The 19,428-nt window shown below is 41.2% G+C and overlaps 1 protein-coding gene across 8 annotated transcripts in view; it reads left to right on the top strand.

Annotated features, from left to right (window-relative positions):
• The window catches only part of VAV2 (vav guanine nucleotide exchange factor 2), a 480,427-nt gene that overhangs the window by 75,164 nt on the left and 385,835 nt on the right, over positions 1-19,428 (top strand). For all 8 annotated transcript variants that reach the window (XM_082264462.1, XM_082264465.1, XM_082264464.1 and 5 more), the window contains exon 2: positions 13,420-13,536. In XM_082264462.1, coding sequence (XP_082120588.1) covers positions 13,420-13,536 — 117 coding nt within the window. The remainder of the gene's footprint in view (positions 1-13,419; positions 13,537-19,428) is intronic.

The raw sequence follows: 19,428 nt of genomic DNA, 5'->3' as shown, positions 1-19,428 counted from the left end.
TAGACACTAATGGCTGTTGGGTTATTTTGAGGGGACAGCAAATTTACACTGTTATACAAGCTGTACACTCACTACTTTACATTGTAGCAAAGTTTCATTTCTTCAGTGTTGTCACATGAAAAGATATAATAAAATATTCACACAATTGTGAGGGGTGTACTCACTTTTGTGAGATACTGTATGTGTGTGTAAGTGTGTAAGTGTGTGTGTGTGTGTGTATATATATATATATATTATACACAGTGCCTTGCGAAAGTATTCGGCCACCTTGAACTTTGCGACCTTTTGCCACATTTCAGGCTTCAAACATAAAGATATAAAACTGTAATTTTTTTGTGAAGAATCAACAAGTGGGACACAATCATGAAGTGGAACGAAATTTATTGGATATTTCAAACTTTGTTAACAAATGTAAAACTGAAAAATTTGTCGTGCAATTTTATTACGCTCTTTACTTTGTGCAGCAAACTCTCTCCAGAAGTTCAGTGAGGATCTCTGAATGATCCAATGTTGACCTAAATGACTAATGATGAAAAATAGAATCCACCTGTGTGTAATCAAGTCTCCGTATAAATGCACCTGCACTGTGATAGTCTCAGAGGTCCATTTAAAGCGCAGAGAGCATCATGAAGAACAAGGAACACACCAGGCAGGTCCGAGATACTGTTGTGGAAAAGTTTAAAGCCGGATTTGGATACAAAAAGATTTCCCAAGCTTTAAACATCCCAAGGAGCACTGTGCAAGCGATGATATTGAAATGGAAGGAGTATCAGACCACTGCAAATCTACGAAGACCTTGCCGTCCCTCTAAACTTTCAGCTCATACAAGGAGAAGACTGATCAGAGATGCAGCCAAGAGGCCCATGATCACTCTGGATGAACTGCAGAGATCTACAGCTGAGGTGGGAGACTTTGTCCATAGGACAACAATCAGTCGTATACTGCACAAATCTGGCCTTTATGGAAGAGTGGCAAGAAGAAAGCTATTTCTTAAAGATATCCATAAAAAGTGTCGTTTAAAGTTTGCCACAAGCCACCTGGGGGAGACACCAAACATGTGGAAGAAGGTGCTCTGGTCAGATGTAACCAAATTCGAATTTTTTGGCAACAAAGCAAAACGTTATGTTTGGCGTAAAAGCAACACAGCTCATCACCCTGAACACACCATCCCCACTGTCAAACATGGTGGTGGCAGCATCATGGTTTGGGCCTGCTTTTCTTCAGCAGGGACAGGGAAGATGGTTAAAATTGATGGGAAGATGGATGGAGCCAAATACAGGACCATTCTGGAAGAAAACCTGATGGAGTCTGCAAAAGACCTGAGACTGGGAAGGGGATTTGTCTTCCAACAAGACAATGATCCAAAACGTAAAGCAAAATCTACAATGGAATGGCTCACAAATAAACATATCCAGGTGTTAGAATGGCCAAGTCAAAGTCCAGACCTGAATCCAATCGAGAATCTGTGGAAAGAATTGAAAACTGCTGTTCAGAAACGCTCTCCATCCAACCTCACTGAGCTCGAGCTGTTTTGCAAGGAGGAATGGGCAAAAATTTCAGTCTCTCGATGTGCAAAACTACAAAGTATTAACTTAAGGGGGCTGAATAATTTTGCACGCCCAAAGTTTTTCATTTGTTAAAGTTTGAAATATCCAATAAATTTCGTTCCACTTCATGATTGTGTCCCACTTGTTGATTCTTCACAAAAAATTACAGTTTTATATCTTTGTTTGAAGCCTGAAATGTGGCAAAAGGTCAAAGTTCAAGGGGGCCGAATACTTTCGCAAAGCACTGTATATATATCTATATGCCCTTTTCCTGTGACATCAATTACTTTTTTTTTTATCAGTCTGTGTACCTATGTGCCTCCTGGTGTAGTGCTTTCACATTTGCCAAGATAGACTTGCTTATACAGGAACACACACCTGATCACGTCCTGAGTAAGATCCAGTGCAGTTTTTGTAACCATACCAGTAGATCATATTTTTCTACATCTGTGAATATTATAACTATCTTTTTCCTTTCCTGTTTATAGAAATAAAGTTGGTAGTTGCTCTATAATATATGCTAAGCTCCTGAAGAAGCGGAAATTCATCCGCGAAACATGTTGAGCGCCAGATACACAGATGTTTTATGACAACTTGAAAGTGCTAGTCTTTGGACACACTGCATCTGTGCCTTTTATAGAGTCTGTGAGTGTCTTATAAACGACATGTACGATTTTGTTTGTCTGCTTTTATATCCATGTCTCCTTTTTTTAAGTGAATAATGTTTGTCATAAATTATATCTTTTTATACTTGTGCTGTGTGTGTGTTATGTTAAGCCTCTTTACAGTACCATGAAAGTCCATGACAGCCCCAACCCAATACTCTACAGATATATTAGGACGTAGGTACTATTTAACAGCATTTTTTATTTATGGCACATTTTTCATATACCATGTGATTGTAATCAGACCTGGAGGAGTGGTTTCCTTTTCAGAAGACCGTACAGCCAGCCATAGCTGGTTTAGCAGGGACTGGCCAAGACTTGAACCATGTATGGGCAAGCTGATTGTATGCAAGTTGATCCATCGAAGGACTTGGGTACAGCCAGCATGTCCGATTTTTAGGATGCTATAATTGCCAGTGGCTATAGCCGCTATCCATATTCACTGTGTTCTGGCAGGAACAGAAGTATTAGGGACGTCTGACCTAATATTTGGCCAGCCAACCTTTGGGGACAATATATGAAATCAAGAGCTTTCTGTAGTGAACAATAAGTGCTTGTTCACAGGAGCAGCAAAACTAGGTGGTTGAGCCACAGTTTTACCGCTCCCTAACCACTCACCTGAATACTGGTACTCAGAATTGTTCACATTCTGCACCTGCAATGCTATGCTTCGCGGTCATGGCAAAAAATCAACAGCATTTTGCATTCGGCAGATGTTAAAGGCCTCCAACACAACCAGTGGCAGCCTACGAGCCCACACTGCAACTATGTGTAATGCATGCGATTTGTGGTACAGAAGTGCTCCATTTGCCAGGGGGTGAGGAAGAGACGTGACTTCCTCATCACCTGTCAAAAGTAGTCCTCTGAATACTGATTCTGAATTGGAGGGACTAAGTAGTTTTAATCAGTTGGTGCCCTTTCTGTGTTCTGATGAGAGAAGTTGCAATTTCTACATCCCTTTTAAAGTAATTAACCCTAAGGCTGGCTGCACACTATGCAATTTTTATACAATTTTCTTGTACCACTTTCCTTTGGAATTAACGAAACCATATAATAGAAGGTCAAACCTAAACACTTTCGACTTGCGCTACATAGTTAAAGGTAAATCTAAAGGAAATTGAACAACAAAAATTGTATGATATGTATCCAGATTTAAGGCTGGGTTCACATCTCTCCACTTTATGCGTTTTACATGCATTTTCATATGCTTCCATAGACGTCAATAGGGCCAGAAAATGCAGGTGAATGCATAAAATATCGATTATGCCTCTTTTTTTACAACTCAGTATGCAGATGTTTAATGGTCTTATTGGGAAGAATACATTTTCATGACACATGAATTCTTCACACAGATACGGTCAGAGCTCTTCTTCCCCTATGTTTGTTGACCTCTGTTTACCACCTTCCCAGAATTCAGCAGCGTGCGTCCTTCAGTTCTCTCTGGTGTTGGTGGGAGTTTTATATCTGCTCATTAAGCTGCCTTGTCAGTGTTGTTACCATACACTCCCTTACCCTTCCTTGATGTATTCTAGAAATGTATGGATTATCAGCTACTGATTCCTCTGCATTGTTTATCTCAGCAATATTGTGAATAAATTGAAGGTCAGGCTCTTTTATGTGGATTTCCAGTCCAGTTCACACAGATGCCAATTTGGAGATCAGCCAAAACAGAAACATGCTTTATGTGTACACGCATTGAAATACAAAGACACAGGGTCAGTTGTGATGGAAAGATCGTTGATTAGTAATGCAGACTATCTTAATGGAAAAATCTACCAATTCCATTCACAGATATGTCTTCAGAGAGACTTAGTTACTAGTTTGGTTGTTGCCATCATTTTGCACAGCACTGTATAAAAAGAGTTCATGCTGGGGCAATAGATAAACATTATAAGAAACATTAATTTATTATATGATATAGGATTTATAGAGCGCCAACAGTTTGCACATTGCTTTACAATATAAAGGGAGACAATGCAGCAACAGTACAATTCAATACAAGATGGTTAGGAGGGTCCTGCTCCTGAGAGCTTGCAATCTAATAAGGAGGGTTCTGGTGAAAAAAAAGTTAATAACTATGGGGGATAAACTAATGGGAGAAATGGGTAACCAAAACATGAGCACTATGCAGAACAAAGCTTAAAATCTAAAAGGGTAGATTTGAGAAGTCTCGTGTCTCGTGTAAAATAGTTTTATTGTTCATTGTTTAAATAGTTTTGTTTTCTTAGGTTAAATAGTTGCACTAGTGCTGGTATTGTGTGTGTTTTCTGCACACAGTGTTGTGTCTTACAAGAGACTTTTTACTCCAGGAAGAAGGTGTATGGCATGCAAATGTGACTGACCAGTGGATAAAGGAATCACCACATCAGTCTGCTGCTGCTCTTTCATTCTCCAGTCAACAGGCTGGGGATTGGATAGAGGGCATTGCTTATTATTTTACAGTCTATAACTGTAACAGGGAAAGTGGTGTCGTCTGCCTGGCTGTGCTATCTGGCAGGGATATGCAAATCTTGGAATTTAATGAACAGAAAAGTAAATTCTTTGACAGGTAAAAGGCTCACCTATTTCTTTAACTGTTTGTCTGGAGTACTGAACTAGAGACACTTTCACCTTGTACATGCAGTACAAAGTAACAGTGTGTTTTATAAAGGTCCCCAGGCCCAGTTGTACACTCTTCGCCAGTTACACCAGGAACATAAATGCAAGGTGTTAGCTACTCGTCGCAAGCACTGCATCGCACTCAACTCGCAGGCAGTTCACACTGCCATATGCGAATCGATGGGGATGTCAATAGAAAGTTAACGACACCCCCAGACCAGTTGACATATCACAGTGCGAACTGTGAGTTTGGACGTGAATCGGATCGCATAGGTGTGAACACCCATGCGATCTGATTCTGGTGCAGACCCAAAAAACGGCCCTCTGCGAGTTTGGTCCGAATGTGATGCGAATTCAGCCATACAATCTGTATGGCTGATTTTGCATCGCACAGACATCGCATGTGATTTGCAGAGCAGTGCGAATCACATGCGATGTCTTTCATTGCATATGTGGGAACCGGCTCTTATAGGGAAGGAGGTCACGTGCTTCCCTATATTCAGAAGCACTGGGTATTGTTGCCAGCTGCAAAAGAGGCAGAAGTGCGCTAAGGTGACTACTGGGCAAGGTGATTGTATCTTTTAACTGTTTTGCTGCTACAGCCGTATTTGCATTTTTTGCACACATGTTTAAAAAACTCTTTTAGGCCTGAAGATTGCTTAAAACCCAAAAAAGGTATGTTTTTTTAAAGCAGACACCCTAGAGAATAAAATAGTGGAAGTTCCAATTTTTTATGTTACACAATATTACTGTAAAGGTCTTGGAAATGCAAAATTTCATAAAAAAAAAAATACACTAAAGTTAATTTTAGGTCACACAAAGCAATGCATTACCCAATTTTTTGGTAAAGTCTAAAAAATGAGGTTGCACTGAGTAAATGGATACCCAACATGTCTTAAATTTGCTTGCACCCGTGAAATGGCAACAGACTTCAGTACCATATATTTTTTGTAGGTGACACTTTAAAAGCCCCCTATAGGTAATCAGTTTAATATTAAGGAGGAGGTTTGGTGCTAGAAATATTGCTCTCTGCGTTTTATGTTGATACGTGTGCGAGGGGGGGGTGGTAAAAAAAAAACGTGCATTTATTATTTTTTGTTTCTGGAGCCTCTAAAGTCTCCTGCAGACCTGTCAGTGTATCTGTATGCCCCTACATTGTACGACCAAACAGATACAATCTGAAAGGAAGACTTAATGAACTACCACAGCGATCCACAGTGCCGTGGTAGTTAATTGAAAACTGTAACTTGTACCTGTAGTTTTCTGTTCACAGAGGACTGTAAATGAGTGTTGCGGCCAGGCTGGGGGGGGACAGGGGGGGAGAAGATCCCCATTAGCAGTCTGTGCTTAACATGAATATGGGTTTACAAAAAGGTGACACTGGGGCTGAGGTAGTAGCAGGAACCATTGCTGTCAATCAATTGCTGTGAGGAGGGAGCAGGGGACGAGGTCAATCAATGCTGTGTATGTCAATAAACACACAAACACCAGCTTGGGATCAAGCCCACAGGTCTGCCCCCATAGCAAGCCGCTTGCTATGGGCATAGCCAGAGAATAAATAAAACCAAACTGTAGTGCTAATCAAAATGTGCCTAGGATGAAATTGTTTCATGTAGTAGTACAAAATGTGCACCCATCAACATAAAGTAAAACCAATATACATGTGTAGCATCCTCCCAGGTAGGTGCTAGGCAAAGCTTATACGTGACCCTGTTCTGCTTATCAGGAGGGTCTGATCTGTTAGTTAGCCTGTCACATGCTTCCAGGTGTGACCTGTTGAGTCTGGGGAGTCTCTCCACTGTATCCAATGAGGGACTTTGTTGGACAGTGGAGGAAACCTAGCCAATAGCACACCAGGGTTTGACTGTCCCAGTGGGTTAGCATTGCTGCAATGCATCCTGGGATTGGAAATAAATCTGGAGGGGGCATGTGACAGGGTGTCTTTTGCCGGGAACAAAGTCCCAGGAGGAGGTGGACTGCTGTCTCCTCCTGCTGATGTGAGGAATGTGGCCAGGCAGTCGGCCTAGGGAGAGCTTTGAGCTATGCTGCAGAAGGATCCAGTGTGCTGACCAAGTGGAGCTGCTGGGCAGAATACTTCTGGAAAAACTGTATCGTGTGTACTCAAAAATCTGCCCAGGGGTCTGCCTAAGAGAGGGGACCACTCCAGAGGGGTTAAGGGGATCCAGAAGTCAGCTAACCCCCGAGTGAATACAGTAAAGGGGGTGCCAAATTGTTAAGCCCTGAAGATTAGGGGTAAAAGGGGGTGCCAGGAAGGGCCTTGAAGTTGCTCAGCAGTGCAGTCTACTATAAGGACAGCTACCTCAGGAAAGGAGTGCCTTAGGAAACTAAGAGGACTCTTTAACAGTCAAAGGGAAAGTAAAGTAAGCGGCCTAGCCATGACTAGCTCAAACAGCGTTAACCAGCGTCAGTCAGCGTTAACCAGCATCAATCAGCATTTTTCTATATTGTCCCAGCCTATTGCACATAGTTCCGTTTTTAATTGGAGTATCCCACTCATCCCTTCTCCTTTCCAAGTTCCTAATAAAACATAAAAACCAAAGAAACTGGACTGGTCCTTGTCTGAGGTAAAAACACTTGGAAACATGTCAGAATGTTCTACTGTTGCTAATGGTAACCCAGGGGAACCCACACACAGCAGCTCCCGTGGGAGTAGTGCTACACATGTAAAAAAAAAAATGAAAAACATCCGCTGTTCTATCCACAGGCTTATTTCTAAATGTATTGCGCTGTCCAAGAGTACATAAACCAACCAAGTCATTAGTACAAATAATTAATTCATGCCACCATCAAGGAATGTCCAAAATGTATTAGGTATTTTAAGAATACAAGTTTACCAGAAAGCCATGACACCCTACATGAGTGTCAGGGAACGATGAATGTTAAAGAAGGGCTCAGCAGCTTGCATCCCTAATACTTCTCATGGGCTCACACCTGGTCAGTAAATATACCACAAAGAAAAAGGAAAGGAAAAAGAGGGGTCAAATGCCCAAAACTATAAATTTGCCACTTCTTTAATTCCAATCTTTATTAATTGCAATCTTTATTAAAAATAAATTAAAACACACACAAACTCTTGTAACAGTGCTGTACAGAAATCTTGGTCCCGGGGACATGGTGATGGACGTCTGGTTTGCACAATGACTTCACAATGTCGCTCTGCCCTGTTGATTTCATCACCTCTGATGTCATTATCACCATGCCTCTGATGACCAAACACATACGGCAGAGCGACGCCATGATGTCATTGCACAAAGCAAAAAGGCATCGCTTGTGTCCCGGGGACCCTGTGCAGCTCTGTTACAAGAGTTATTATATAAGTGTTTTTATTTCATTTTAATAAAGATTAAGGCTTTCATGTACACGGGACGTTTGAAAACCTCTCCTGAACGCTGGAACTTGACAAATAGTAACCGACGGTTAAAAATGTCTGTTGTGCCGTGTTTGCGTTTAGAAGCGGCTTTTACTTTGTAAAATGGTCAGAAATGTATCCCCATTGAAAACATCTATAAACAAAATGCTTATAAACACAAGTTACTGCGTTTAGATGCATTTACATGCTGTGACAAAGCATTTGGCGTTTCAAATGCCAATAAGCTTCCGTCTGAACGCATTGTATTGCTTTCAAAAAAATGCCACTATAGTCAACTGCCTCTAAACTAATTTCAGTGTACATGGACAGATAAGATAACCTAGAGGAGACTTCAGGGGCTGCTGAAAAAAAACGCCCGTCCGTTTATCAGCAGCAGTGTACATGAGGCCGAAGTGTCAGATTTACACTATTGGGTATTTGGCATTTTTCCCCCTTTCTATTGTTTTTTTTGGTATATTTGTTGGACCAGATGGGAGCCCATAAGAAGTATTGGGAATACAAGCTGCTGAGCCCTTCTTCGACAACAGGTGTTCGTTGACCACTCTCATGTGTGATGTCATGGCTTTCTGGTAAACCTGTATAGCTGTCACTGTAGTGATGTGGAGGTGGCGTTGATGGCACAGCGGACGTTTTTCACTTCAGAGTCCCTTTTGTTCATGTGGTAGATGTCTAAGTGGACTTGCGTTATTCACTTTCTTTTTATGTGAATTTTGGTTTCCCTTTATGTTTATGGGTGCACGTTTTGTTTGATTTAATAAAATATATATTTTTTTATCTTAGGCACTTTGATTAGGGCTACACTTTGGTTTTCTTTATATGATTTGTATGAGATATGACATATTGTTTTAGCAGCTTTTCACCACTGGTGTATTAGTAGTTGCCTACTAGCGTGGTTCCCAATTTTTAATTTTTTTTGTATAACATGTTTTTTATTGAAAAAATAAATAAAAATATCACTTTGGTAAAAATGCAAGCCTTTTCTTTGAGAAGTGCCATTGTCAAACCATAAGGAATGAAGTAAAGCTAGTCTCCATAGCAATATTTGGTGCTGATGAGGTTTTAGTCAGGAGCATTGACTGTGCTCAAACAACTCCTTCTCTGTGTTCAATGTACTTTCCATAAGCATATTGGACAGCTGAGCCATTGGCAGCTTTATTTAATTATGTTACATTAGGGCTAATTGCACCGTATGATTGCACTGGCCTTATTCTCCCCTCTGTAAGTCCCTGTGATCGCCCTTATCTCCAATCCAGACAGTTTGTCACTGTGAATAATTGATAAGGCTGTAGCGGGATAATTATATAGACACCTAGGGAGAGAACTGAGACTACCCGCCATACTCCAATGAATCGCGGTTTTCCCTGTAGAGACAATAGATCAGCTATTGTACAAAAGGGACAATGTGTGTTGTACTATAAAACCAGTAATGTATGGATCCAATGTAATGCTGTATTGATCTAACTCTGTATGTAGCAGGTGTTGCCTGGCTGTTAAACAGAGTGTATTGGCTTTTCTGTTTTTTCTTTTTTTTTTTTTTTAATTTGAGTTTATTTCATGTATTTATATAGCACCAACACGTTGCAAGAATCTTTACAGTATAGAAAGAAATATTCACCTCATACTCTACACCACAGGAGCTTTTACTCTCAATGTCCCATTACAGTAACACATATTATTGTTTGTTGTTATTATTATTAATATTATCAATTTATACAGCGCTGACATATTCCACAGTGCTGTACAGAGAACACAGAGAGTCATTTACATCAGTCTCTGCACCAGAGAAGCTTAAATTCTAATGTCTTCACTAAAGTCACCCTTTATTATCTGATTTTTTTTTTTTCTGTTTCGCCATGGTGGTAAAGTTATTTTATAACCTTAAAGTAGTCTATAAGTAAAACCTTTTTCTTTTAGTTTTTAGGTAGCGATGGATTAAAACGCCTGTCAGTTTTTATTGCGATCTGTGTCCCTGTTAGGTAAAATCACCCTCTGTTTGTCCTGTTATTATCATTAAAAGTGACATTTTTGAGTTGTCCCCAGAATAGAGGGGAAATCTTCCAATGGGGACACTAGATCTGTTGGCCTGGGAGTCCCCAAGGGATTTCTTTAACTTGTAGGGATTTCCTCTCACATCCTGTTTTGGCTATGGCACAGAAGGTGAAGGTAAATCTCTCCAACGGGGCCCCCCCCCCTTACTCAATCCAAAAAGAAAAAAAAGTTTTGCCTATGGTTCTACTTTAAAGTATACAGTATCTAAAGTCAAAATCTTTATTTTAGCTCCTTTGGCCATCATACCCGCTCATCTCATACCAATTAGATCGGCTTTCCCTGTGGCGAATAGGCACTCGCACCTCCGGCAGCGTGCGCGCACCCCCACTCGCAGTCCTGCGAAGCGACGTACAGATATCTATCTATTCGCCACAGGGAAAGCCGATCTAATTGGTATGAGATGAGCGGGTACGACGGCCTAAGGAGCTGGTGTGAGATATCTTGCTGTTTCAAGGATTTGTTTTTCCCGCTGTTCATGATCCCTGTAATGGGGATCATGACGTTCTGGTAAGAGGCCAATTCAATCTCCATGGTGGTGGCTATATTCACATCTTGCTCTGATTGGTGGATCATTTGCATGTTTATCTCTGGGACTGCACATTTTGTGGAATCTCCTCAAATATATTATGTGTCAATATACTGTGCATGTTTATCTCATGGACTGATGGAAAATTTGTTCATATACATTGTCTCCCTATAGCGCTACATCATTTATTATTGATAACCTCTCCATATACTATACTTTCAGACTGTACAACCTCCTTTACATTTACCAAAATAATGTACTGTAAGAACAAACCTAAACAATCCACTAAATTTGAGTCCAGTCAGACAGGACCTTGCACTACACAGATGATAGTACATCTAAATGAGATCAATTCAAGGCAGATTTTTAATAGTGTATGGTCCGTTTTAAAGGCTTTGCTTTATTTGGAAGGTTTTATTATCACTTGGGTGAGTTGAGTCTGCGGGACAAAAAGTAGACGTAAAGCAGCCCATACTTTCATCATCTTTTTTTTGTTCAACCAGCGGGTTGAACAGAAAAAAAAAAAAATCAGATTTCCTCCCACTGTGCTACTGTGTTCTAACTGTGGAGATCAGAATATAGTGATAAATGCTGCTGGCTGCACTTATCAATTGGGTAAAACCCAACAGGCTGGTTGTACAGAAGGTGATCAATAGATGGACTTCTGTATAACCAGGGTGCCCATACATGAATCAAAATTTGGCTGGCCTCTGCTGAACCAACCAAATTTCCATCCATGAATGACTGGCTTTATACTTCCAATGGGACACAGATTGCAAAGTAAAGCCCCATACACACGTAGCGATTGTCGGCCGTAAATAATCGGCCGCCGAACGATCGGCCGATTGTCGGCTTGTTAGTATGATGCTTCCGACAACCGACAGCGAATTTTCGGCCGAACAGAATCTGGCGTGCAGACTTGAAAATTTTTGTTCGCCGTCACCAGAACGGCCGATTGTTCGCCAGTCAGTACAGAATTCGGCCGACAAACAGCAGATTAGCAAGACTGGGCATGCTCAGAGAAGAAGAAACACACGGAAAGTTAACCATCACATGGCATCACTTCTGCAGTCGGCTGTTGTTGGCCGACAAAATTCGTGTGCAGTCTTTAGCACTTTTCAGCCGACAGGACAGCACCGGACAAAAGGCGGCCGATCGTTCGGCCGACAATAGCTACGTGTGTACGGGGCTTAAGTCTGAAAGGGATTTTAACCGTTCCCTCCCTACCCTATTCAAAACTGTATGGCTTTAGATGTACTTAAAATGACAAAGATTGTTTTTTGGAAATATTATTTCACTGGCCCAATGTCTGATATAATGAAGCCTTTTTTTATCTCATTGGTGGTCCTTCATTGGAGGAACTGTAATTCCCAGCATGACCTTCCAGCTGGAGAATGACTGCATCTGTACTGGATATCACTTTTGGCAGATTCCCCCCTCCCTTGCACCGTTAGGCTGGCAGCTGTTCTGGGCACTGTGCATTGTCTTCAGATGAGAAGATGTTGTTACCTGCTGGTCATTTCTAGAACATTAAATTATTCATTGTATGTTCGGCTCACCAGCTGAAGTATTGCAGCTCCTGAGCTCAGCAGGGAAGAAGGGGGGGGGGGCATTCTCCTAATCTTTCTTCTGCCCCCCTCCCCCCCTCCCCTCAAAGTCAGCTGACACAAAATTATTCAATCTCCTACATAGATTGTCATTTTTGGGATTCCCTCATTCCTTTGTGTAACTGGCAGATTATTCACATCACCTAAATTCAACTTTCTCTGCATTGCTTGCTGTTCAGAGAGGGACTCCAGGCAACATTCCCCATCCATGTGACACCTCTGATGAAAGGTTTTTGTATTTGCAAGTTCTATTTTTGTTATTTCTAATGTTGATGCATTACTGCATTAATATTATTATTAATATTATTATTTGTTCAGCAACACTGCAAGGAAAATGCAGGCAGCCTTGCCCAGGTATACAGTAATTTAATGCTCTGCACAGCATCTGAAAGTGCAAATCAGACTGGCAGATTGTCTGCACTTGCCACAGAAAATGGGGTGAAAGGCTAGAACTGTATTGAACCTCTATTTCAGTCGGGGCCATTTCCGGTTTTGGTAAACTATAGTAGGAAAGTCCGGTTTCAAGCACTAAGGAAAGGTGGGGGGAGGCTTTAGCAAGCTTACAGCTGGGCTTCTCTTCCACTGTTTCATCTGATATCAAGGTAAAATCCGAGTACAGGGTATAGTTTTAGTGAAGCCAACTAATATTTAAAGATAATGTATAGTAGTTAGTAGTTTTGCATATACCTTCTTGCTTATGCTTAGGTCGAAAAATGGCAGTATCTCCTCCCCTTCCCTGTATGCTGTGTACAGGTTGGGCATATAGAGTTTCAACCAGAGAGAGAGTCTTCTACTGCTCGAGGAAACCCATTCTCATGGATGCCCTTTTGTGTAAAATGTTTATTTTTAAAACAAATATTTAAATAAAAAGTATTTATAAAAAAAAAAAAACCTGTTATAAATGGTAACAAAAAAAAATTGATTCAGAATCATAGTTTTCAGTGTCATAACAATTGGAGTGCAGAGCTGCTGAGGTAATGTTCTGGTTCCTGTCTGATATGAATGGATGACTGAAATTTCCTATTCTCTATTTCAGTTCTTGTGCCTGAAGAACATTCGAACATTCCTGAAAGTCTGCCATGATAAATTTGGATTACGGAATGCTGAACTCTTTGACCCTTTTGACCTTTTTGATGTTCGGGATTTCGGGAAGGTAAAGAACTGCCCTTTTTAAATGTGCTGTTCACTTTAAATGCCGGTTCTGTCATGTTGCTTTTGTATTTTTTGTGACTCTAGATTAGTGAAATCTCCCCACCAAAATTCCCTGTTTGAACCCATCAACAGCCACGATCACAAAGACATATAATCGTGGCACCCTGCACTGATTTATATCGGGTGTCTCAAATCTACATCAAAAGATTTCATCTGGCCCCCAGCTAGGGTCAGTGGCATACCTTCAATGTGATGCTGCTGCTTAAGGTATCCACTTAAACCCTATTCCCCCTAATCTTCTCGCAGGCTCCAGCTCAGGTTCCTGCCTGCTCTGTGGTCATTATCCTCATAGTTGGTTGCTAGCAGTGCCAATGTCCTAGCAGCCAATGACATGCATGTCCCAACATTCACAGGAGGAGGGTACTTTCTCTGTCCAGTCCTGCTCTGTCCCCCGACTCCCATCCTGCTACTCCAGTCATGCTTACTGAGGTTAGTGGGGGGGGGGGGGACTCTGATGGGGACCCTGATGTTAAGGGAGAACTCTGATGTCAACAACATGGCCCTCATACTGAAAAGTTGGGAAACCCCTGTTCAGTCACGGAGTTCTTCTTTGAGTGTGATACCATATTTCCTTGTGGGAGGGTTGGAGACTCCGACTACAGCGACAGGGAAACAGACTACTATGGTGACATGGGAGGGTGGAGACATGAATTATTGTCAGGATGTCTCACCACTGGAGTGTCTGAGGGGTTTAATTTTCTAGCAGGTGCTCTTACTAAAATTATACAACCATTTTTTAATTCTATTATGATTGATGTTTTGTCTGTTATGCTGGAGTGGTCATGTGACCTGAGCACGAACGACCTGTGCCGACAATTTTTTTTTTGGCATCAAAAAGGTTTGTACATAATTCCAACATTTATACCCACGGCATAATGCAACATTTACCAACAAAATGAATTATTACCGGCGCTATAAATTTTGAGATTTGTAATTCTGTCATCACTAAACAGATCTTCTGTCACCCTTTTAAGGGTAACCCAACCCATATAGGATCACCATACATACACAACGTAATAATGTATCCATCTCAAATGTTCATGGTCTCTAATTTATAAAGAGAAGAGGGCTTGTATGTTTAAATAGTGTTTCTAAAAACATCATAGTGATATCAAGTTCACAATTGATATTAGTATACCTGTTGCTATACATTTTACGAAGACCCCATATCATGTGCATGCGTTTAGGAGAACAATGATGATGTGCCCATGCCATATTAGGTAACTGATTGGGCACAAGACAGGCTTTCTCGATCTACACTGTTTATACCTGTTAATATTTCCCTTTTGGATTAAACTCAGATTTTTCTTTTGGATATATCTTGATTGCTACATTTACTCCCTAGATCCGTGTCCTTCTAAATCTTGTTTATGGTCATGCCTCTTTCATAATGTGATCATACACAGTGTGCACAATTATTAGGCAAGTTGTATTTTTGAGGATTACTTTTAATATTGATTAACATTGCTCTCCAAAATGTTAACCCTCCAACCTGAATATTTAAGAAATTAAAAGTGAGGTTTTGGCTTTTTTTGGAGAACATTTATGTGTGTACACAATTATTGGGAAATTATTAGTGTGCAGAATTATTATGCAACTAAATGGAAGACGAAAAATTTCCTCACTCAATTGTTTATTTTCATCTAAGGCCCCTTTCACACTTGTGCGACTTCAAAGTCGCGCGATTTTACCGCAACTTTTTTGCCGCGACTTCAAGTCGCACATATATGAATGGGGCTCATTGGAAATAATGGAGAACGACTTGTCATGCGATTTTGCAGTCCCAAATCGCATGACAAGTCGCACAAGTGTGAAAGGGGCCTAAAGTGAGAATAATAAACAAACAACACAAAATTTACAAATAAACCTTTGTGACATTTAAAAAAAAAAAAAAAAAAATTGGGGACCAATATAGCCAACCATCTTTTCAATAACAGTCCTAAGCCTTCCATTCATGGAGTCTGTCAGTTTCTTCATCCATGGAGATCTTAATGATGTAGCCAGTGTGGCCAAAAACAGATCTGAGAAGCCCGAGATATTATCATCTTTAAAGCACAATTAACAACCCTATTAGTGGGAGTCTGCTTCAAGGTACCAGTGGAGATTCAACACTGCCATGTGTACAGGAGGATTTCTATGAATGTTTAAAGGTCACACATGTTGCTGTCACGGCAGCCATTATTTCTGGTGAGTTTGCATTTTATCAGCAGTTTTGAATACTGCACCTGCACCTAATAGAGGGAATTCACCAGTCTCTTTCTATTTATGCATGGATTTATCTTGGACATTGTGGGACTATGTTATTAAAATATCAACATTGCGATCTGATTGTTAATTTGAAATTGTTGGTGCTGCACTGGATTCACAAACAATTTCTTCATCTGTTGACGATCAAATTTTTGTGCAGCAGCAACCACAGCCTTTCAGGGAAGGTGTACTGTTTTCCTTCACCTTAAATCTCCTGTTTAATAAGGGCCCACAAGTTCTTAATAGGGTTTAGGTCAGGTGAGGAAGGGAAGCCATGTCCTTATTCTTTTATCCTAATGGGCCTTTACAGGCTAGCCATGCTGTGGAGTACTTTGATACAAGCGATGGAGCATTGTCCTGTGTAAATCTCATGGTCTTCTTGAAAGATGCAGACTTTTTTTCCTCTACCACTGCTTGAAGAAAGTGTTTTTGGAGTAGGTTTTGGAGTTGATTTTGAGCCCATCTTCAACCCGAAAAGGTCCAACTAGCTCATCTTTTAATACCAGCCCATAGCAGTACCCCACCACCACTTTGCTGGTGTCTGAGTGGAAGTGGAGCTCTGTGCCTGTTACTGATCCAGCCACAGGTCCATCCATCTGGTCCATAAAGAGTCACTCCCATCTCGTCAGTCCATAAAACCTTTGAAAAAATCTGCCTTCAGATATTTCTTGGCCCAGTTTTGACATTTCAACTTATGTGTCTTGTTCAGTGACAAGGTGGTCGAGTTTCAGCCTTTCCTACCCTGGCCATGTCTCTGAACACCTTGTACTTCTGGGCACTCCAGGTAGGTTGCAGTGCTGGAATATGACAACATTGGGGGCTAATGGGTTCATGGTAGCTTCACATTTGATTCTTCTCAAATCTTTGGCAGTTAATTTGTCTTTTTTTTTTTTTTTTTTCTCAACACTTTTCTTGCAACCCTGTTGACTATTTACAACAAAACATTTGAGGGTTCTGTGATCACGCTCCAATATCTTAGCAATTTTAAGAGCGCCACATCCCTCTGAAAGTCTTTTTTACAATTTTTGACTTTTCAGAGTCAGTTAAATCTCTTTTTTGGACCATTTTGCCTTAGAAAAAGAAGCTGCCTAATTAACTATAATTGCTGTATTTTTTTTGCGTTTTTTCATGTGCATTTTTTTCTATTTAGTTATGTCCTGGATGTTCATTGATGCAGCTTCCTGGTTGTCATGGCTACCCTACCAATCACCTTATTTACGCCTGCCCATTTCCCTTGTCTCCCGCCTGCCTTCACCTTGATTGGTGGAGGTGTGTACTTACAGTATCTATAGGCATGTACCCCAAAGTCCCAAAGGATTGTGTGGTCTTTGACGCACTTTCACTCTGGCAGTTATTTTTTTTTTCCCTCCCCTGTATGGGTATTGTGAGTGGGTTGTCATGATGATGGCAACACCTGCATACCTTTTTAAGAAGTTGGTGCAACAATTTTGCATAGATGCCCTCTGTCCCACATTTTCTGAAACATTCCCACATCCAGGTGCTCTCTCCTGATGTTGCTTTGTCCCCAAATGTCATGGACAACAGCCCTGCATTCTATTTATCCATTTTCCATGGAAATATTTGCTTGCTATTTCTTGTGGTCGAAAAGGTTTGTTCTGTGTTTTTTTTTTTTTTTTTTAATAGTGAATGGCTGTTATTTTGTTGTCAGTTTATTAGCCATTAAAGTTTATTTAAGTCTGATTGCGTTCCTAGGAAGAGAGCCGATCGGCTTTCCTATAAAAGACAGCAATAAAAAGAACGGAATTTACAGACATGGCCTCTCATTGTTAAATGTTTTTATTTGCAGGATTTTATTGGATAATGTATTTCACGGTGTATCGTGTGAATTTATTGCTCTGTTTGTATCTTTTGTTTGTGGTGTCTTTCTTTTTTGTAACGTGAAAATCACCTTTTTGCTGTTTTACATATTTCTTCCTCATCCCTAAATTTCTGCTGTAATGATCAGGTATTCATATTTATAGTGATGGTAATAATTGGTGTCAGCTCACTGGGGAATTTTCCGATTGTCGCGTGGATTATTCCAGTTCTATACCAAGCCCGGAAGGGCAGCCCGAGTGCCCCCTCCAAGCCTCCTCATCCAGGATTCATCATGCGGGGAGCTGATGAAGCTCTAACCCTTCCTCACCTGTTACATCACCAAGCCAATCTGCGTTTTCTCACCCGGCGTCCCGTCTGCTCTTATGCTAGACTTTTGTGGTCGGCTGAGCAGGAGACCAAGGCAGATGTGTGATCTTTACAGCTTTTGACTGTTGAAAATTCATCTCTCCCTGCAACTGCTGCTCTTCACCGCCCCACCAGATGTATTTTTAACTCCCCGTACCTAGAACCTGTGCTGGCGAATCACACATCTCTCTTAATGATGTGTGGCACAGCGTAGGTGTTTGGTGACAGGTGCCTTCTGTGTCCATTCTGATGATTCCACATGAGTAGCTTTATTCAAATTCACAAACTTTGTTTCTTTTACTTGATAAAAGAAGAAACATTGTAGCTGTTCTATAGGTCCCTGCCATAAACCCTGCAGAGAGAACTCTGCAGATGCTCACCTGCTGTAGAACTACAAATCCAGGCATGCATGTGGGGTGGTGACAACGATTGCAAATGCCAGGGAGATGACGTCCCCCATTGGCTTACTATGGGGCTTCTGCTGTCGGCTGCCCTCCTCTACACTGACGCCACCGCTGATCATAGGACCGGACCAGGTGGGCTTTAGAATAGGCAAGTATACATATCTTTTATTTATAGGGTATGGTATTGGGTTGAATATACTCATGTGGCAGATGCTTTTTTTCCCAATGAAATGCGTCAGTCCCAAGTGTATTTTAGGGCATGGTAGCCTACTTTCATTGAACAAAATGTAAAATTCACATAAACATCAGTTGCCCACACAGGGGTTCTTCCTCATCAACATGAATAGTTGGAAATGCTAAGCCACCTAGGTCCCTTGTCAGCAGCACCCCTGCTCTTCTTACCAGTCCCTCTGACTGTGTTGCCCGGGTCTCCTGGTTGGAAGGGGCGGAGCAGCCACACGGTGGTCATGTGACCTTCCCGGCTGACGTCTGAGGGAGATTTCGGCCCCTCCTGCTGTAGCCCTGGATCGGAGTAGAAGAGTGGCAAGGAGTCATGTGACTGGCCTGAAGATCTCTGGAAAAAAAAAAAATATAGAGGCTTTGTTTTCTGGCTTGATACAAGAGAGGGGCTGGCAGTGAATTTAATTTTTAAGGTTACAAACACTTTAATGCGAATCCTGTGTCATTTTCTCCTACACTTTCACAGGGGCAGGGCTTTGCACTGTCACAAGGGTTAGATACAATAGTCTTAGAATGGGAGTAGGTTTAGCCTTAGTTAGAATTTGACTGCACTTCCACGTTGTACAAGGTACAACAGACTTCATTACAGAAAAGCTGCTACCTTTACTGGTATCTCTTTGCCTGTAACTTCCAGTCCCATTTCGTCCCCGTTCACACTGGGGCGTTCACACTGAGGTCGCCCCGGCAAGTCGGATCGCCCCAGTGTGAACGGGGCCTTACAAATGTTTTATTTTTTGTTTATGGAAACTTCTAAATAG

The sequence above is a fragment of the Pelophylax lessonae genome (genome assembly GCF_965119305.1).
Source record: "Pelophylax lessonae genome assembly, chromosome: 7".
In the NCBI taxonomy this organism is placed as follows: Eukaryota; Metazoa; Chordata; class Amphibia; order Anura; family Ranidae; genus Pelophylax; species Pelophylax lessonae.
This window is presented reverse-complemented; position numbering and strand designations above follow the sequence as displayed.